Here is an 18,532-nt window from a genome sequence, read left to right on the forward strand (position 1 = left end):
GTTATCTGTCCGTGTTTCCCTTGCAGAACCCCAAGTGCCCGGATAACGTCAGCTTCACAGCCCGGACTGGCTCGCCCAAGGAGGTGCTGGAGGTGGCATTTAGACATCAGTTCAATGGTGTTGATCATCCTGTTTGCCGTGTTCCCACCATGACCGAAGGCAGACCCTGGGCTATCTCGCCTCCACCAGCCCCCCGGACTCCCCGACCCTCCCTCTTCCTCAGGAGCTGGAGAGCTGGTACTTAGCAAAAATATTTATTCTCTCGGCCACAGTTGTGACTGTCGTGGCCTCTGTGGAGATGAAGGCATGGGGAGCAACCAGAGGGCTCAGCCCAGAGAAGTCACTGCTCTGTTCCCCAAGCCCCTGGTCAGCTGCTGGAGGAGTACCAACCCCTCCCCCATTCCCCGGGGAGGGACCCCCCAAGCACTGGGTAAGGTCTGAAGACAGCACAACAGCCATCCCCTCTCTCACCATCATTACCACCATCACCAGATCCTGCATCTCCCCAGTGGTTTGGGCCCTGGGAACTGACAGCACGTGGAGGAATTAGAATCTCAGGAAAGAAATCGGGGGCTGTTTTCTCTGTAATTGTGAAAACGAGGTCTTCAAACATGAAGACTTCTCCCCTCTCACATGAGCACATATAAATGCTCAGAGCCCAGTCTGAAAAGGAAAACCCAGGTATTTGCCCCACCATGGCCTTGGGCTCTCCCTGTCAGGCAGAGGGTCAGGGGTCCCCACACCAGCACAGGGCCCCCCAGGGATACTGGGGGTGAGCTGGAGCATGAATGGAGTCTGTGAATAGAACCTTCATCCCCACTGAGTCCTGCTGCTTCTTAGCCCCAACCCCTTGCCCTTGTCTCTCTTTCCTCCTCGCCCCTCGGTGCCTTTCCCAGGGCGGTCCCCACGCTGATCTCTCCTCCTCTTTTCCACTACTTGGCTCTTACGACTCAGGCAGGTGCAAGAGTATTCCCCAGCATCGGGAGCTGCAGAGCCTGCAGGCCAGCTGAGGCCCAGGCCCAGGAGACAGGCCCTTGGCACACCCAACCATCCTGAGATGTCCTGTCCAGGCGGCCCGCTGAGTGTCCTCACTTAGGGCCACAAGCATACCGTTCCTCGGTATACAAGTACATGATGTTCTATAGCTCAGTCTAGAACCCCGTGTGTGCCAATACAAGCCGTGTTTCTTTGTGACACACGTTTTTGTTTAGGGGCCACTGACCATGGGAGGTTATGTGTTCCTTAGACCCTGGGATGACACATCCACGCCATTACTGCTCGGAGCCAGAGGGTACTCGGTGGAGCTGGGCTCTGAGGCGGCAGACGTTTCTCTGCTCTCCTTAGCAATGCAGTCTCCCAGGCCAGGCTCTGTGCTCTTTGTACTGGGAAAGGGCCGATGATTTGGAGGTTTATTGGAGTCACTTCTTCCCCACGATGTGGGGAGCTTTAGCTCTTACTTTGCTTTTGAGTTACCATCCCTTTGTTCTCTTCCTCTCCTATCTTTCCTTGACCTTCTAGATTGAGAGAGACTGACAGACACCAGTCGAGGCTAGAGAGGCGTGTTTGTGACCAGAGTGCCAAAAGTGACCGTTTAAGAAAGAGCAAAAGGACTTGGCTCTGACGTGTGGGGCGTGGAGCTGGAGGGCAGTAAGCACAATGTCCGCAGAGGCCGCTTCGCAGGCCCCCGGAGCCCTACTGTAGAGAGGCTCAGGGTGATTTGCCTAAGAGAAGCCCCTCTGCCCTGTAGACCTTTCCTTTAGGCTTCACGTTCTTGTTTTTGTTCAAGTTGGGTTTTGAGCCCATGCAAAAAACTCAGTTTTACACCTCTTAGCAGGCCCCACGCAGCCTCCTTCCCCCATCCTTCCGTCTGCCTCCTGCGGCCCCAGCAGGCCGTGCTCTGAGCAGTAACTTCCCTTTCACCCGTGGAAATAGTTGGTGTGGATTCCTTCATCCCACCTAACCTGAGTCACCCCCACCAAAAGGATGACTCTGAATTTCAGCCTGATTATGTCCTCCCAGACTCTTGTGGGGTGGAGCCAAGGACCCATCTCTGTTCCTGTTTGTTTTTAATATTGTTGTGCGTTTTGTATCTGTGGCGCTGACTCACAGCGTGCTCTGTACATATTGTAAAGAAACCGTTTGAAGTAATTTTTTCCCATTGGGCAGGCCTGGCTCCACATTCCTGCCCTTTCCACTTTGTTCTGTAACACAGAGAAGAGGAACTTCCGTATTAGCAGGGCAGCCTTGGGTTCTGCAGAAGGGGGCAGCTTTTTTTCTTTTTTTTTCCCTTATAAAACATTTGGCTCTTGGACCCTTATAGTCAAGTCTCCCTTGAAAAGTAGGCACTGCACTGCCCAGAAGAGCAGGTGAAAGTGACAATGGCAGAATGGCCCTCCCTTTTCCTGATCCCTGATCCTCCTGGTCCCAAATCCTTGCCAGGTCCAGTCTTCCCTCCTTGAAATAGCACTAGCATGAAGCAGCAGCAGCAGCAATGGGAAGATCTTTGACGAGTGCTGGAGTGAAGGATTTTGCTGTCTACCTCCAGCCTCTCTGCATTGGGAGGAGCACAGGTGGGGGTACCTGTGGCACCCATGACCTGGTCAGAGGGATGAGACACGCAGTGAGGATCCCCACCCCACCCCACAAGCAAAGGCTGGAAAAGTGCGCTGCGAAGGGCTCAGCCCACCAGACAGGCTCTCTCTGAGCCCGCCTGCCCAGGCCTCTTGCTAGACATCGCTCATCGGGCACCTCAGAGGAGCTAGAGGGAGAGCCTCGTCCCCAGGTAGGACAGAGAGCCAAGGCTTGGAGAGCTGCTCTCCAGCATTCACACCCATTTCTTCCTCATTTAAGGTGTGTCAGTTCCCTTCATCCCTTTTCCCTGCCTATACATGTATGTGTACATGTATGAAATTCCCTTCTCTTACCTCACCCTCTCCACACATCTCAAGGTCAAAGGACCACATGCAGAAGGGTTAAGAGGGCACCCCATGAAATGAAATGGTGATTCTTGAATCTTTTCTCTCTAGGCTCCAAGGTGGGGGTGGGAGGACTTAGCTCAGGTGTGGGCGGATAGGACTGCAGAAGGCCTACGAGTTGTTGTGTATGGGCTTTGAGGTCACCCATGTCACTAATTATCCCATCGCCCGTCACCATCCAGTGTCTACTCTGATGCCCCTAAGGTTCAACTGGGCAGCTAGTTGGCCCCGTGCATTCTGGGCCTTTGTTACTTGTTTTGTTACTGGGGCCTCCCAGGAAGCTTCCTGATGACCCTCTGCCATGGGGCCCTCCTGGGATTGAGCTCCTCCCCAGCCCTAGCCCCAGCCCCTCCTGCCCCAGCCCACCCGCTTGCCTTGGTGCTCAGCCCCCCATTGGGAGCAGGTTGGGGCGAGCTGGAGGCCCGGGCTGGAGGGGCAGTGTTGCTGTTCATAGCTTTTGTTCCATTGGCGTTGCTCTGTTGGATTTAATTTCAGTCTTCCTGATTCTTCCCTTCTGTAAAGTGTACATTACCAAGTTCCTTGTTTTTTTATATATATATATAAATATAAATATATATATATATATACAAACTGTACTCTTTTTGCCTTTGTACATTCAGGCAAGAAGAGAAAATAAATCTTTTTAAGAGACAATCACAAATCTGTGAGGGCTGCTGGTTATTTCTCCTGGAGTTTGCTGCTGAGCTGCTTCCTCCTTCCTCCCCACCTTTCCGTTCTCCTTCAGCTTTCCTGATCTTCCTGGTCCTGCTCCTTCCGCATCCTCAGCTCCACCTTCCCTGGCTGCTGGCAAGCTGTTAAATCCAATGTCCAGACTGCCTGCCCAGCAGCTTCCCGGCTTCGCCACTGGCTTACCCAGGAGCTTGATCCTGTGCCCCGGCTTTTCCTGTCTTCCCCCTTAGATCCCATTCACCGAAGTGGCTTTGGACCCCTGGGTGCTCTGGGACCTCCCAGAGACCCTGGCTTTGGACACTCACCTTGGAAACTATGCAGTGGGAGCTCTCTGCCTAAGAGTTTGCACTACTTCAGCCTGCCTGGGAGTTAGAACAGGTGGTTTTTTTTAAGGAGTGGGAAACTCCGACTCCCCCAGATTCTAGCCTCCAGAGTGCTCTGATCCAGAGCCCAGAGAATCATTCCTGGCTGGTGGGCTCCTATGGCTACGCCATCAGAACAAGTGCTAAGGGTGTCTGGGTCAGAGCATTTGATCAGAATTTCAAAGGGTGGTACCTTCTGAAACAGCCCAACCAAACCATTGTTCCACCTCTTGAACTTTCTCCTTTCCCTGATTTCCTCTCCCTTCCCCCACCTTTTCCCCCTTTCTCTCTACTTCCTTTTCTTAATTGGCTTTGGATTGAAGTATATTTTTTAAATTATTTGTTGTATTTATTGAATAAAGTTTTTAATATCCCTGTTCTTAAATTTAGACTTAGTTTGCCTTTCACATATCTCCCCTCCCACTCCATCATCCCCTCAAAATATTCCACCTTCTAAGTTGCTTTTTTAATTGGAGCGCAGATTTTGGGTACCATTATTTCTTTCCTGTAAGTGGTATTATCTAGCAAAGTTTTTCCTTTTTGAAAGGGAAATCTTAGAACTGAGTGCCTGGGTTTCCAATGCAACCTTCTGACTCTGGCTGTATTAAAGAGGATCCACCAGCAGAGGGCAGCAGAATCTCAAGCATGTTTCCTGTCTGCTGGCTTTGGGGATGATAAAGGACTGAGTTTTGCCTTGGTTCTTTACCTGTTTTGTAGATTCCTTAGCCATTGTCGCCATTCACACGGATCTGCTGTAAACCTCACTGTAGTGACTTTTTTTTTTTTTCAGTCACTGCCTCTATGCCGCCTCTGGGGGTTATCTGCTCAGTGGAGGACACCTTCAAGCCTTTCTTTCAGTTTAATATCTCTAGGTCAGACCTACTAATACTGTGGAGGGGTGAAGGTGCTGAGCTCACTTCTTTTAAAGAATACCAGGTGGGGGTCCAAGGTTAAAGAGTTGGCCCAGTGTGAAAACACCAGCAAGCTTCACACACAACAATGTGAAAATGGCCTAAAGACTCAGAGAAAGAAAAGACAGCCACAGCTCAGCAGCAGATAGTTCCCAAACTGTAGTAGGTGGAAGAACAGTCCCAGCACTTCACTTGGGAAAACAAGCAGCAGGAAAGAAATGCTAGTAAGCCACTGAGAAATTTTGAGAGAGAGAATATCGATCAAGAGGATTCTAGCCCCCTCCCGTGGCACAGAGGGCTTCTTCATCAGACTGGTGGTCCAAGGGGAATGGCAGCCATGCCTCAGGGCACTGGGCTCCAAAGGAGAAAACTGTCTTCCTAAGGAAGGTGTATGCTGCTTCCGTCAGAAACCTCTAAGAATGGAGATGTCCGTTCCCTGCAAAAGCCAGAACCCGATTTCAGGACTCAGCTGTCCATACAAAAGGAAGAACTGAGACATTTGGCTCGTGGTATGTGTAGCCTCTGTTCTGGATAAAGCTGCTGTGTACACATCTGTCTCTCTAGGGGGCTCTGGCAGTGTGTCCCAGACTCCTAGCAACCCCATATTTTGCAATGTAATGTGGTCCCCAGAGACCTCAGCCAGTTTATCTGTCCAGATGCTCCACTGTTTTTTTGCTGAGAGGCACGTATCACACCCCTACTAAGTTAGGCTCTAGATTCAAAAGACAGTAGTGGCAGGAAGCTGGTCCCAATACAGGAATAAAGAGCAAACCAAGCACAACTTTAAATCAGTTTATTGACACAGTAACACAACACACTTGCCTCCCTAACACCCCCACCCACTCACCCAATCTAGATCTCTCCCCCTTGGAACCAGCTGTTCCTTAAAAACATAAAAGGGCAGGCCACTTCCACCTCCCCAGCCCCACCCCAGCCCTGTGGAGCAGGGTCTCAGGCACTAGTCAGACCTGTTGGAGGGGTGGGGTGGGGGTGCGCGGTTAGCACATCAGCCAGGCAGAGGCAGCCAGTCCTTCAGAGCAGACCCCTCCCCGCCCAAGCCCCAGGCCCTGAGTTGCTATTCTTCTTCCTCTCTGCTCTTTGTGACCCTGGGAAGGAGATACACCGGGGCCTGGGCCTACAGCCAGGAGCAAGAACTCTTGCTGTGATTTGAGAATTCTAGTTTGGCTAGTGTTTTGTAAGGCCCAGGCACCCCAAAAAAAGCCCTGGTGGTGGGAGTGAACTTCAGTGCCCCTATTTAAAATGCATTGATAACATGAAACAGATTAAGCCAGCTTAACCAAATGCCAGAATAACACTAAGCTGTAAAGGAGGGATCAGACCTGCTTTCTCCAGGCCAGACGCAAATGCACACAGAAAAGCCTAGTGTTAGAAAACACAAGGACACTGCCCAGGGGCTGAAAAGCCTGTACTCAGGAGCCCCTGGGGTGACAGGAAGCAAGGAAAGAAAATACACAAGTCTTAAAAACCAGAAAAGAAAGCCCAACAGCTGGGGAACCTGAGCCTGACAGCGCTGCCCTCCAGGCCTTGCCCCGGACCCAGACGTCCCTCCCCCTCTAGGCAATGCCCTCCCCTAGGCTAGATAGAGCACATCACACAGCGCGGTTTAAAAAGCTTCTAATGCCAGTTCATAAACATCTTCATTTACTATTGGTGATTACATGTGAATAATATGTTTTTACTGTTCTTTATGGAAAACAATGTCAACGAGTCAACTCCAAGAACACAATAGGCAACCCTCACCCTGAGCCCCTCTGCGTCCTTCCCTAGACAGCCAGGAGCCCCCTCTGTCCCAGGGCTGCCTAACTTCCCCTCTTTCCCCACTGTGGCTCTTGGGCAAAGCATCCTCTATGACCATTAGTCCTCATCGGACAAGTTCTGGTCCAGAGGGTAAACCATGAACATCACATCTGGCCGCGAGGGGACACAGGGATGGCCTGGACGCACAATCTCAAAGCCCAAGAAGCTGAAGGTCTTCAGGAGTGGAGCTGCAGAAGATAAGAGTATAAAAAGGATTTTGATAAGAAATACAAGAGGAGGCTGAAATCAAGGAAAAAGCCAAAACAAAATGGAATAAACAAGCTCTAGGCCTGGTCTAAAGACCCTTCAGGCACTGCCCCCCATGACTGCCCAGGTTTGTAGGGCCCCCCCTCACTATACAGGAGCCCCCTTTTCCCCTCCCATGTCCCTCATTTTCAGGGAAGGTCTCAGACTGCTTTGACTCCTCACCTCTGTCTTCCCGGCCCTTCCTGAAGCATATGAAGACGTAGTTCACTTTCATCTTCTCTTCAGCAAATTCTAGCAGTGCTAACAATCTGCAAGAAGCAAAGAAAACTCAGGCCCACTACCACCTCTGCACTTCCCAGCCACCCACCCGCAAAAAGGCTTATTTATAAATAGAGAAACTTCAGGGAGAAGGTTCCTATTTCAAGACCCCAGGAGCCCTAAGTTCAGGAAAAAATAAGCCACAATCTCTAAGAAAAAGGTTCCTGGGGGCGGCTGAATGGCTCCATTGGTTAGAGCCGGAGCTCTTCAACAACAAGGTTGCCAGTTCAATTCCCACATGGGATGGTGGGCAGCGCCCCCTGCAACTAACGACTGAAAACAGCGACGACTTGGAGCTGAGCTGCGCCCTCCACAACTATACAGACTGAAGGACAGCGACTTGGAGCTGATGGGCCCTGGAGAAACACATTGTTCCCCAATATTCCCCAATAAAATTTTAAAAAAGAAAAAGGTTACTGAATTCTCTCTTCCTAGAATAGGGGTTCTTCCTCTGAAATTAACCAACTTAACTAATGCAGTTCCTAAGACATTATGGGACCTAGGGAGAAACCCAGTTTTTCAAGGGCTTTCCAAAGATGCCAAGTTGGATAATGCTCGCCTGCCGCAGAGAGGGACTCAGAGTCCTAACACTGCGAGAAGGGTTTCCTCCAGAGGCTGCAGCCACTCAAGAGAACTCCCTGCTGAGGCCTTTCTCACACACCTGGCTGCGTGGAGGGTCTTGCCCAATCCAATGAAATCCCACCGGATCTCTGAGCTTCCTGGCCTTTTGAACTGCACCATTGTATGGTGGCTCAAGGAGCATTTACTGTCTGCTGGGAAGAGTGAACTATGGGGCGATTAATGACAGGGATTTGGTTAATGTGATAATGATCTGCTTTAATTATAACCCAGAGCAGGCCTGTTTTACTGGCTAAAAATAGCCCGCCTGTTACAAAATGGTATCTGCTTGGGAGGCCTAGAGCTCAGGGTGAAGGCAGACTGCTCCTCTGTCCTCCCCAGGAAGCACATGCCCTTGTCTGGAATGCGACCTCCTTCCTTCCCCATTTGCCCCTTCCCCTTCCCTGGCCCTTGCTCCTTACCCTTCTTTGCTCCCATCAGCTAATAATCCATCTGGGATTTCTACAAACAGGCTCTGGCTGGACAGGACTGCATCCCAGGAAGACACCTTCACCTCGGTGACCTCATACTGGAAGTGGACGATGTGAGGTTTCCCATCGTTCACAGGGAGGTCCTGGGTCACAGTGAGCTTCTCGTCCTGGGAAGAGACCAGGTCAGGGGACACGTCACTACTGCTTCTGGCCACATCTAGGCTCCCAACCTAGGCGGTACTGGGTAGCATGGGACAGAGGGCACGCTGAAAATGTAGAGCTGCAGGCTGGCTACACGGGGCAGCCACTAAGACCAGCTGATGTCGGCTAAAAGCCCGTGTGATGGGAAACAGAAATTTTAGCAAGTGTCCACTAGATGCCAGGTACTGTGCAAGGTGCTTTCCCATTTCTCAATCACCACAATAAGCACTGGCGTAGGCATTAACATCCCCATTTTAAATCAGGTATTAGGGGCTCAGAACAATTAAGCAACTGATCCAAGGCTCCACAGCTAGTAAATGGCAGACGTGAGATTCAAACCAGGAATCCCGGACTCCAAGCCCATGCTGCTCCCCCCACCAGCATGCCCTTGCCCTTCCCCCTCGGAAAGAGAAATACTAGAAACAGATGAGATACGTGAGGGCTTGGCTGGGGCCCAGCCTGCTTCCAGGTGGCCACAAGGTCCTCAAGGGACCAGAACTCAGCCACCCTGCTTCCTTTCCAGGCCAGTCTTAGGGAGCAGCCAAAGCAACTTGGGGGCCTCAATCACAGGACATTAAAAGCCAGCAAAGGGCAGGCTGCCCCAGCCCGGACCATTCCCAGGGCAGAGTCCAGCGGTCTCTAAAGCCCTGGGCTGTGCCCTGTGCTGCCAGGGTGATAGGTGTTTGAGACGCAAGCCCCCTCTCCTTACCGCCACCTGCACTCTACCCTCCGCCCTTCCTAATCTGGCGGGACTGAGGCCAGGATGCCAAGGGTGAGGACGATGGGGAAACTCCTGGACCTTGGTGTTTCTCAAGAGAAACTAAGGAAGGAGTCATTACAGGAAGAGCTCTCCCATTCCCCCCTTCTTCCTCCCACTCTGGACCCTGAACGAGCACTAACATGCAGCCACCAAGCTAAGAAGACCGCAGGGTGTCTGCTTGCCGAGATCCTCCCCGTCCCCCCCAAAAGCCACACAGCAGCCTCAGCTCGGAGCCCTTCCCAGTCCCCTCTGGGCCTGGCCTGAGGCAGAAGACAGCAAGCTGCTCACTGCCCGTCAGCGCAGCAGAGGCCTTCCGCCCCCCGTCGTCCTTACCTTATATATTAGAGCTGAGACAGAAGGATCCCTGCCGCCCCCTCGCCCACCGGGGATCTTCGACAGTGGGTGAGGGGCATCAGGAGCACCACAGAGGCCCCGGAACAATGTGCCTGCAGCACTGGAGCTGGGGACAGTTACTCAAAGGCAAAAGACTACTGCAAGAGACAAGGTGCGAGGAGATGTAACTCAGTGACGCGAAGATGCACCCCACCATCCTACCCCGCCCCACCCTTCCCGAAAAAGTCGCGCCACCCCTCCAGCATAGGCGCACGCCCTGGACTTCCACTCGCAGAACTACTGCTGCTCTAAGATGGCAGGAAGCCGCTGTCCTGCAGAGGCACAGGGAGGCCGCCTGCATGTGACCCCGAGCGCCTGTCAAACACCAACAAACCTCTGCTGGCAGACCCCGGAAGAACCAGATCCGGGCCAGCTTCTAGGCCTAGAGCGCTGCACCCCCCAGCACCTCTCTCCGTACCCCACGTGTGTCCACCACCTACGTGGCAAAATCACAAAGCCTACACAATCGCTGAAGAGGCAAACAGGCCTCCGGAAGTCGCATGGGATGGGTACCGCGTCCCTGAGGAACTGCCAAGGCCACTTTTCCAATGATGGCCTCCTCCCTGACCTAAATAGAGGAAGTGGACAGAAATCATGTCCCAAATCTGTCTAGGGTCAAGAACTGAATTAAACCCGGGGATTTGGCTCCCAGAGAGGAGGTCACTAGAGCACAGAGTATCTGGAGTTTGTCCCTAGTGAGCCACCAAATGCTGGGCTTCCTCGCCCTTCTTTGCTAGAATCTGCCCTGGGCATGTGAGTTGTAATGTTGACACGGTGAGAATGGACACTCAGGTGTGTAGTACTGGGATAGGAAGGGGTGCTGCTGGGAGGAGGTGTATGTGCTGTGACCTAAGCAAGGAAGCCAGTAATCACCTGGTACGTGCCCTTACTGGCCACCGTGCCTTTCAGGGGGACCCAACGGGATTCCACATCTACTCCACTGCCTTCTTTGAATCCAGTTTCATGGCTCCTTAGGCTGAGATGTAGCTCACACAGGCCAGGGGCAAGTGAAGCAAGGTAAGGGGTAAATTGTCTGTGCGTGTACACCATGACAGCCAGCTCACCCCGCTGTGCACATCTTCCCAACGAGGCATGTAATGATGTCACTTTGGTAGCTTGAGTCAGCCATAGGCGGAGTATTTACACCACAGCAATCAGCAAATGCTATAAATCAAGGCTGTTTTTCCCCCTGAAAACCAGATGTAAAATAATGCAAGACACCATCCTTCACGCTGTCCTGTGCTTTATATGGCATGGCATGGCAGATTTGGGTTTTTCACTTAGGCTCAGAGCGACAGAACTGAACTCACACCTAACGTGGCAACGATACAAGAACCAAAGGAGCAGCCCGCTGAGCCCCTCAACAGTAAGGGACCTGTGCAAGCCTTCCAGCTGAGACAGAAGTCCAAACCCATCAATGCTCTAGCTCAGCTGCTCTCTTCCCTCAAGGATTTCAACTGGGGCCCTGAAATTACACTTGGCACTTTCCCTGGGAGATGGCATTCCCAGGGCAGTGTCAGTGGGCCGAGAGCAGCAGCAACATCGGGGTGATAACCATATGCACCCCCTCCTGCCTCCGGGCATCCTCGGCTACCCCACTCCTGGCATCACCAGGAGACACTAGGAGAAGGCGCACAACGGAGGACTACGCTACTGTTTTCAAGGAGGGGACTTAGTTTCTACTAGGGACAATTAGTTGTCATACTCCCCCTTCTAGTGTGTTAAGGGATAAAATAATAGTGTCCAAGCTGGAAAAAATAAGGCAAGGGTGGGAGTTGCCCCAAGCAAAGGCACATACACACCACGATACGGTTCCCTTCCCATCCCCTAGTGCCCGCTTCAGGCCCCTGCTGGCTTGTATGGGCGAGCGGAGCCCCCACAGCCTGGACAGACCCCTGGGCAGACTGATGAGGGCAGCCTCGTACACCACCACAATGTGCAGGTCACAAAATGACTAGCTCACCAAGGCCCTTGCAGTTCTAGAATTCTGGTGCTAACCAACTTCAGACTGCTACTTCCAGAGAAATTCATCTTCAGCATCTTTAGATGGGAGTTACATCCAACCCCTGCCCCGCATCCTAACCACCATCCTGAGTCGAAGCTAATTTTTACTCGCAAATGGCAGATGCAATGGCACCAACCCACTGAGATCAGAATAAGGTGGGTTTTCTTTTTTTTTTAAGATCCAGAATCCCCTTTATCTTCCTAGAAAGAATCCCTAGGGCTGCCCTGCGTCCAGCACTAATCTGTGAGCTCATGGTGTATCTGACGTCCTCACCTCACTTCTCAAATAAATGCAAGAAGCCTATTCCATGGTAACATCATTTACGTCCCCACTCACACACAAGCATCCTGGAAACTTTCCTCCTCTCCCACAAAATCTGCAGAGAAAGCAAGTGTGTATGTGAGTGGGGGTGGCGTCCATCATAATGGATGTTTTCAGTTACTTGCTGTCAATGGCAAATTGCTTCTCTCAAAAAACCTGATTATCATTTATGAAGCGAAAAAGAAAGGGCGATGGGTACAAATGTGGTGGTTAAAGAAATGAAGGGGCATAAAATTGCCCAGCAATGGCCTTCTTGTATTGCCTTTAGTGTCCAAACGGTATTGGGGCACAGTATGCCACCAACCTCAATAGAAAAGTGAATCCTGGAGGAACTTAAGCACAAGAGAAAGTGGCTTCTACACACAAGTCTTCCTGTCACAGGATCCAAACCAGGTTAGGTTTCATATTCAGTTCAGTCATGTTTCTACTGGCTCCAATGCCCAGCTTTTTCCACTCCTTCCTCACATCCTGCTCACTCCAATGAGGGGGCAGGACTGGTTTAACCTCTACCACCAAAAGAATGATTTAAACAGCTCAGTCCAGAGGCTGAAAAGATCACAGCTGATTAAATAAGAAGCATCAAATGTGTCAGACCGAACCCACACATCCAGCTGGGCTGCTCCTGCTTTTGGAGAAGAATAAAATATACCATTGCTGGAAATGATGGCATCAGGTATCCAAGTCAATTCGGAAAGGAGATGGGAGATTACAGCCGATCTGTTAGTGCCTTTTATTTTCTCAGTTGTTATCGGGCATGCCCTTTGGAAACACTCCTCAGGATACATGAGTGCTACCGACATATCACATCCTGCTGCCTCTAATTTAAAGGATTCTGTGACTGTTGTCTGAAATGTCCTTAGCAGGTTATAATTTCATAGACTGGCTACAGACAGGCAGTGTATGGAGCAGATGTATTCCTGAGGCATGTTGCTGGTAAATCAAATTTTTATAATTCAAATCCTATTTTTAATCTCCAGGGTGCTTGCTATTTAAAGAAAATAACCTTGCATCTCTTGATAATGTAAAGGATCTCCTGTTAAAAATCGCTTCCAGTTGACTTTATGTCAGTTTTGATTTTTATACTTACTGTGCTCAAAGCACAGCCTGCTACATAGAGGTGTAATATAAAAGTAATTCTGTGGCTGACTTCCATTCAGCTAAATCTAACAAATACTTGACTTCATATTCTCCTTCACATACTTTTGATCATGTTTCCCTTCAATCAGTGACCCGAGCTTGTTCAGGTCTGCACCCCTTTCTCTCTGGTTTCCATTACATGTCAAGAGGGCGATCAGATGGCTTTGGTATTACCTACTTTACGGTATCAAGTGAAAAGTCATAAAACCACATTCCCAAGCATTCTCCATTCACTCCCCTCTTGCACCCTCTTCTGACCCATTCCTGGCTATGACCCTGCCTCACAGAATACTCTCTAGGGTGCCCTGACTTCCTTCACACAAGCTGCTCTTACTCTGAGACTAGGAAGGTCTCTGGTGACTAGTCCCTACACAAAGAGGGACCAATCCAGGGCTGCCCATCACACTTGGTTAAAAAGAAACAGGAAGAAAGGAATAGGAAGAGGTGATGGCCACCTCCAGTCTAGTGTGAGTAGAGAGGCCGATTTCCAGCTGCCAATTCCCTTTCCATATGACAAAGGTGCCCTGGTCAGATGCCAAGCATAAGTCACTTCACTAGGGCTATTCTGTGTGCCAAAGGGAGTCTACTTGCTAATAAGCACAATTATAAAGAAAATGACATCACCCGATTATAAAGAAAACGACATCACCACTCTGAATCACAGACTAAAAGCAAACCTGGGTTTTGGTTGATTCTCCACAAGAAATACACATGGTGGCAGCTAAAATATCTGTGCCTCAGGTTTGCTTATCTCATTACACTGCTGATACTGGTACATCTTCCACCAAAGGAAGGCACAACTATATAGGCTCTCAGAGGTTGATGGATAGCTAGCTAATCATGCTTTCAAATAAGACCTGAAGTTTCCATTTTAAGTACCTCAATCTAGTTTGTATAGGGAAGTCATCCATCACCCAGTTCCAGCCTCTTCCCAGGACAGAATCACCTCATTGTTTATATATATCAAAGGCCTAGGAAATTTCCTTAAGGTTTATCTTATACAAAGCATTTTATTCTGCTGCTGCTAACAGGAAACTACCTGTTTTGTCCACTTCAAGTAACAAAATCTTGCCCACCTACTTGGCCATTTCTGGTGTATAGCTTTCAATTAGGCTTCACTGCTTCCAAATCATGGCACCAACTTGAATCAACACTGTATACTGCATGTTTCAAAAAGGGATGAATTACTCTTTTTTTTTCTAGAAACACACATAGGTAACATCCCTCTACCCCACTCCTCAGTCCTTTTTTGTATTTCTGAGCAGCTCTGAGGCTAAATTTGGATTTCTTGGCAGAGTGAGGAATTACTATTATTAGTTCACACTGCTTTCTGAAGCATACCTCCAATTTGGGGGGATTCTTGACTATACTAGGAGTCTCTCTCTATAGGAAGACCTTGAAGGCACATCGTAGAAAAACTTGCTCTCCCGATCACCCCACACCCAACAAGCCATAGTGCCAAAAAGTAAGGGTTAACCAAAACCAAATTCTTAGGAGGAGAGACAGAAATTCCATTACCCAGGGAACCATTCAGTGAAGATGCTCAAGGTAGCTCTCACGTGCTCTTGTACCTGCACGCACCCCCACACACACACACCCCACACACAAACCACCTGTAGAACCAACGCTTCTCCTCAAAGCCCACCAGACACAGATTGGTCCTACTATGGCGATCCAGCCAGGAACAGCTCTTCTGCTCATGCTGTACTGTCACAGTTCTCAGCAAGACCTAGACAGACTGTCTTCCTGCCCCTGCAAATCTAGGAAGAGAAGGGCCATGAAGCTTGATTTCCTTGGATTTAAACCTCATGTTCAAAAACTATAATAAAACTGCTTGCACTTGTGTCTTCTTCCTTCCCCCACCATCAGGAATTCTGACATTTTGGAGGTACTCATCAGAACAAAACTGGAAAGGAAGAGCCTTGTTTTCAAAACATACTGTGGGCTCCTCTGCAACTATTTCTTCCAGGAAACCAAGCCTCCACCTCTTGAGTATTTCACTCGAGCCAGGGAAGCTGGAAAGCCCATCCCCCACCCAAAGAGGGCTCAACTCCCAGCCAGCTCCCCCCTCTGCGGATATAAAACACCAAGAACACTAAGGGGGAAGAACATCCGGCTCTTATCACAATCCCTGGTTAGGGCTCTACCAGGATTCCTTTTAGAAAGTTAGGGGCAGGCCAGAGGAGTCTGGGAAACATGCTATGGAAACAGGATTGCCATAACTCAAAGAAACCAGACACCCTGCACACACCGCCCCACCCCCAGGCCAAAGTGGAAGAGCCTGATCCGAGGCCGTGCTCCAGCCCAGGCCCTGGCAGGCCAGCTGGCTCCTTCCTCCACCTGCCTGTCACACAGCCAAGCCCCTCAAATTACCAACACTCTAAGCAAGGGCCCTGGAGACAAGCAAGCCTGTTTTGCCACTTAGGAAGCTGGAAGGAATTTGCAAGTTAAGCGAACCCAACCCCCTCTTTTTACATGTAAGCACACTGGCTAACCCACAACTAGAACTCAGGTCTCTCAGCCTCAAGGTCAGCGACGACTCATGTGCTGGTCCCATGTGCTCATCTCTCAGGGCTCAGCCTGCAAAGGACTTGGCTCCTAGATCAGCTCAGTTTCGAGGACTCCAGAGAATGCCTGCTGAGACCACAACACCTTCCAAACCCCACTGCCAAGACAAAAACGTAAGAATAGAAAAGAAAATCCACCTCCCATATCCCTTTCGTGGGTTTTCCTGTGGGTTCCTCTGCTTCCCTCCACCCCTGCCCTGCACTCCATCCTGCCTTCTCACGCCGGTCCTCTATCCTTGGAGCACACAAAGCCTTATCTACAAGTAACGCCTTTTGCATCCAGACTAAGTATATATCCACCTCCTCAGCTCCAGAAGGGCTGGATTAGAGGTGGAATATAAGAGGGGAGTGCAAAAAGAGATGGACATGGAAAGTCTCAGAAAAGGAAAATGTAAGAGCAGACTGGGATTGCAGGTAAAGAGGGCTTGGGAGTCGGGGTAATGTAATGGGTCAAATGGGACCATAACAAACCAGGAAATGAGTGAATTCTCTTTCTGTATGTAGGGAATAAACAGACGTGTAGGGACTAGATAAGAGTCTGAGAATGAAAATGGCCTATGACTGAGAACTGAGTAACTCGAGGTAGGAGAATTTAAAAGGCTGTTGTGGGTATCTTGGGTTTTTCTGGACAGTTCCTGGGAGATAGTACCTGAAGACAAAGCCCTTTTCAGTAGAGAAAGAGCTGACATCCATGAAAGGAATATGATGGAATGGGTCTTCTGGGGAGAAGAAAAGGGAGGCAGTGTTTCTCATCCCTGGCTGCACATTAGAAAGAATTAACCTGGAGAAGCTTTAAAAATATATCTTAATAGCCAGGTCCCACCCTAGCACAATTACACAAGATCTTTGAAGGTGGGGCCCAGATGATTGATTTTTCAAATGTGCAGCCCAGGTTGGGAAACACTGAGACACAAAAAAAGCTGGAAACCCAACTGGACTATTAAAGAATGGTGCTGCTAAAGGAGTGAGAAATGGCAAAGTAGAGACCATTTTAGTGAGAAGGGAGCCCAAGTTTGAGAGGAACCTTGAGGGGTAATTAAAGCCCTGTGTGAAGAAAAGCAATAAGAAAGGCTATGTCTGTAAGAGGAACTGAAGTCCAGTTTTGGACAGACCCAAGCACAATTTAAGGGGGATTTGCAGGGAATGGATCTGCTTGCAACACAATGAGGCCCAAGTGAGGGGCAGAGGCCATAAGGCCAAATCTGGGGACAAAGGGTCTGGTGTGGGGAACGAATGGGTTTCAGACTCATTTTGGAAGGGGCAGCAACCAGTCTAGGGAAAAAAAGAGGAAGACAATTAGACCTATATGTTAAATGGAAGCCATTCTGATGTATGTGAAACAACTGGGGTTAAGAATTGTGGGGTTTCAAAGAAGAGTTTGGGATAGAAACAGAGAGTGTGTTTGAGGGAGAAGAGGAGGACAAGGGGCGCCCTGGTGAAAAAGGAGGAGAGGAGAGGTATGGAGAGGAAAACTGAATGATGAATTCTGCCTAGTGTGAGCAGGGGGAAGTATAGATGATGTAAGTTTAGAAACCATTGGTGCTGTTTCAGGAAGATGTGCAGCCCTTCTCTCCAATTCATGGGGTAAGGCGGGGTCAGGTTTTGAGGGAGGAAATTTGCAAAGGCCCAGTGTCCAGAGTATGGAGGCACTGGAGGTAGGAAAAGAGAAGCCAGGTGGGCTGAGTTCTGTAATGTAATGATCTAAAATGAGGTTCAGTGAAGATGGGAGGAGTAAGAGTAAAAATGAGGTCCAGTGGAGAGTGTTTAAACGGCAGGAGTGTTTAAAAGAGTGATGGGAACCCCATTAGGGGAACAGGATAGAAAACAGTCAAGTCCAAAGGGTTTGAGAAATAAAAGGAATGAGGTTGGGAGACAGGGAAAATGGGGCCTAACTGGGAAAGGGGTGCTGAGGGAAGGAGGGAAAAGATGAAGCTGCAGTGAGGGACCAAGGGGTGGGCATCATTGTAAAGACTATTAGGCCTGAGGAGAGCAGTGGAGGGTGACGGGTGGGGGTAATGGGTCCAGCGGAGAACTGAAGGATGGAGCCCGACTTGGGGCGGAGGGGACAGCAGTGATAACACACGAGTCTGGTTGGAGGGTGCAGTTTGAATTAGGGAAGGATTCAAAGGGTAGGGTTAAGTGGCTTAAAGGGGGAGGAAGATTTGAGGAAGATGGGAAACAATTTGGAGAATCTGGATGAGGAAGAAAGCCCACTTTGGAAATGGGGCACCGTTCGGCGGAGCTGAAGGGAAATGGGGACCTGATTGGAAGGTTGGGTCCCGATTTGTGGGGGCTTTACAGGAGCAGGAGACCCGGATGAGGGGGATGGGCCAGGCTGGCGGGAGGGGGGCTAAAGGACGGAAGGAGGCCCCGTTGTGGGGCTGGGGCTCGGACTGGGGTGGCTGAAGTGGGGAAGGGACCCAGTGCCGGGCGGATGGGGCCCTTGGCGGGACTGGGACCGGCTGGTTGGTGGGGGAGGAGGCCTCTGGAGCAGATATGGGGAGGATGGGGGCGGGGAGCCTGGGCCGGGCCGTTACCTGTCCTGGGTGTTTATCATCCTCGGCGGCTCTGCTCAGGGTGGGAGGAGGCGGCGCAGGGAGTGGGTAGGTGGATGAGTGGGTGGGTGTGGGGTCGCGCGCGCGGGGCCGATCTCTGCGGGCTAAGTCCCTGTCAGGCCGCGGGCCCAGGCCCTCCTCCTGCCTCAGCAAGCGCCTGCCTCCAACTGACCCTCCCCGGCCGCCGCCGACGCCGCCGCAACCGCCCCGCCCCCAAGTGCTCATCTGCATAGCCCCACCCCGGTGCCGCGCGGTGTCCTGGG

General features: G+C 50.6%; 2 protein-coding genes and 1 long non-coding RNA gene across 6 annotated transcripts in view; 2 read left to right on the forward strand and 1 right to left on the reverse strand.

The window, feature by feature from the left end:
• Window positions 1-6,432, forward strand: part of ZNF609 (zinc finger protein 609) — a 184,609-nt gene extending 178,177 nt beyond the window's left edge. For all 4 annotated transcript variants that reach the window (XM_074327572.2, XM_074327574.2, XM_074327575.2 and 1 more), the window contains one exon: window positions 27-6,432. The gene's annotated coding sequence lies outside the window, so the exon portion shown is untranslated. The remainder of the gene's footprint in view (window positions 1-26) is intronic.
• On the reverse strand, window positions 5,717-18,436 carry OAZ2 (ornithine decarboxylase antizyme 2). The gene is given in 6 exon segments (XM_019748669.3): window positions 5,717-6,944; window positions 7,186-7,271; window positions 8,322-8,497; window positions 9,625-9,705; window positions 9,707-9,782; window positions 18,252-18,436. Coding segments are annotated over 6 exon segments (570 nt in total). The 5' UTR covers window positions 18,272-18,436; the 3' UTR covers window positions 5,717-6,813.
• The window catches only part of LOC109456405 (uncharacterized), a 38,399-nt gene continuing 35,561 nt past the window's right edge, over window positions 15,695-18,532 (forward strand). The window contains exon 1 of the long non-coding RNA XR_012494717.2: window positions 15,695-15,828. This is a non-coding gene — a long non-coding RNA (uncharacterized LOC109456405). The remainder of the gene's footprint in view (window positions 15,829-18,532) is intronic.

This window comes from Rhinolophus sinicus, chromosome 3 (genome assembly GCF_057876585.1).
Source record: "Rhinolophus sinicus isolate RSI-liver-muscle chromosome 3, RSI-T2T, whole genome shotgun sequence".
NCBI classification, from domain to species: Eukaryota; Metazoa; Chordata; class Mammalia; order Chiroptera; family Rhinolophidae; genus Rhinolophus; species Rhinolophus sinicus.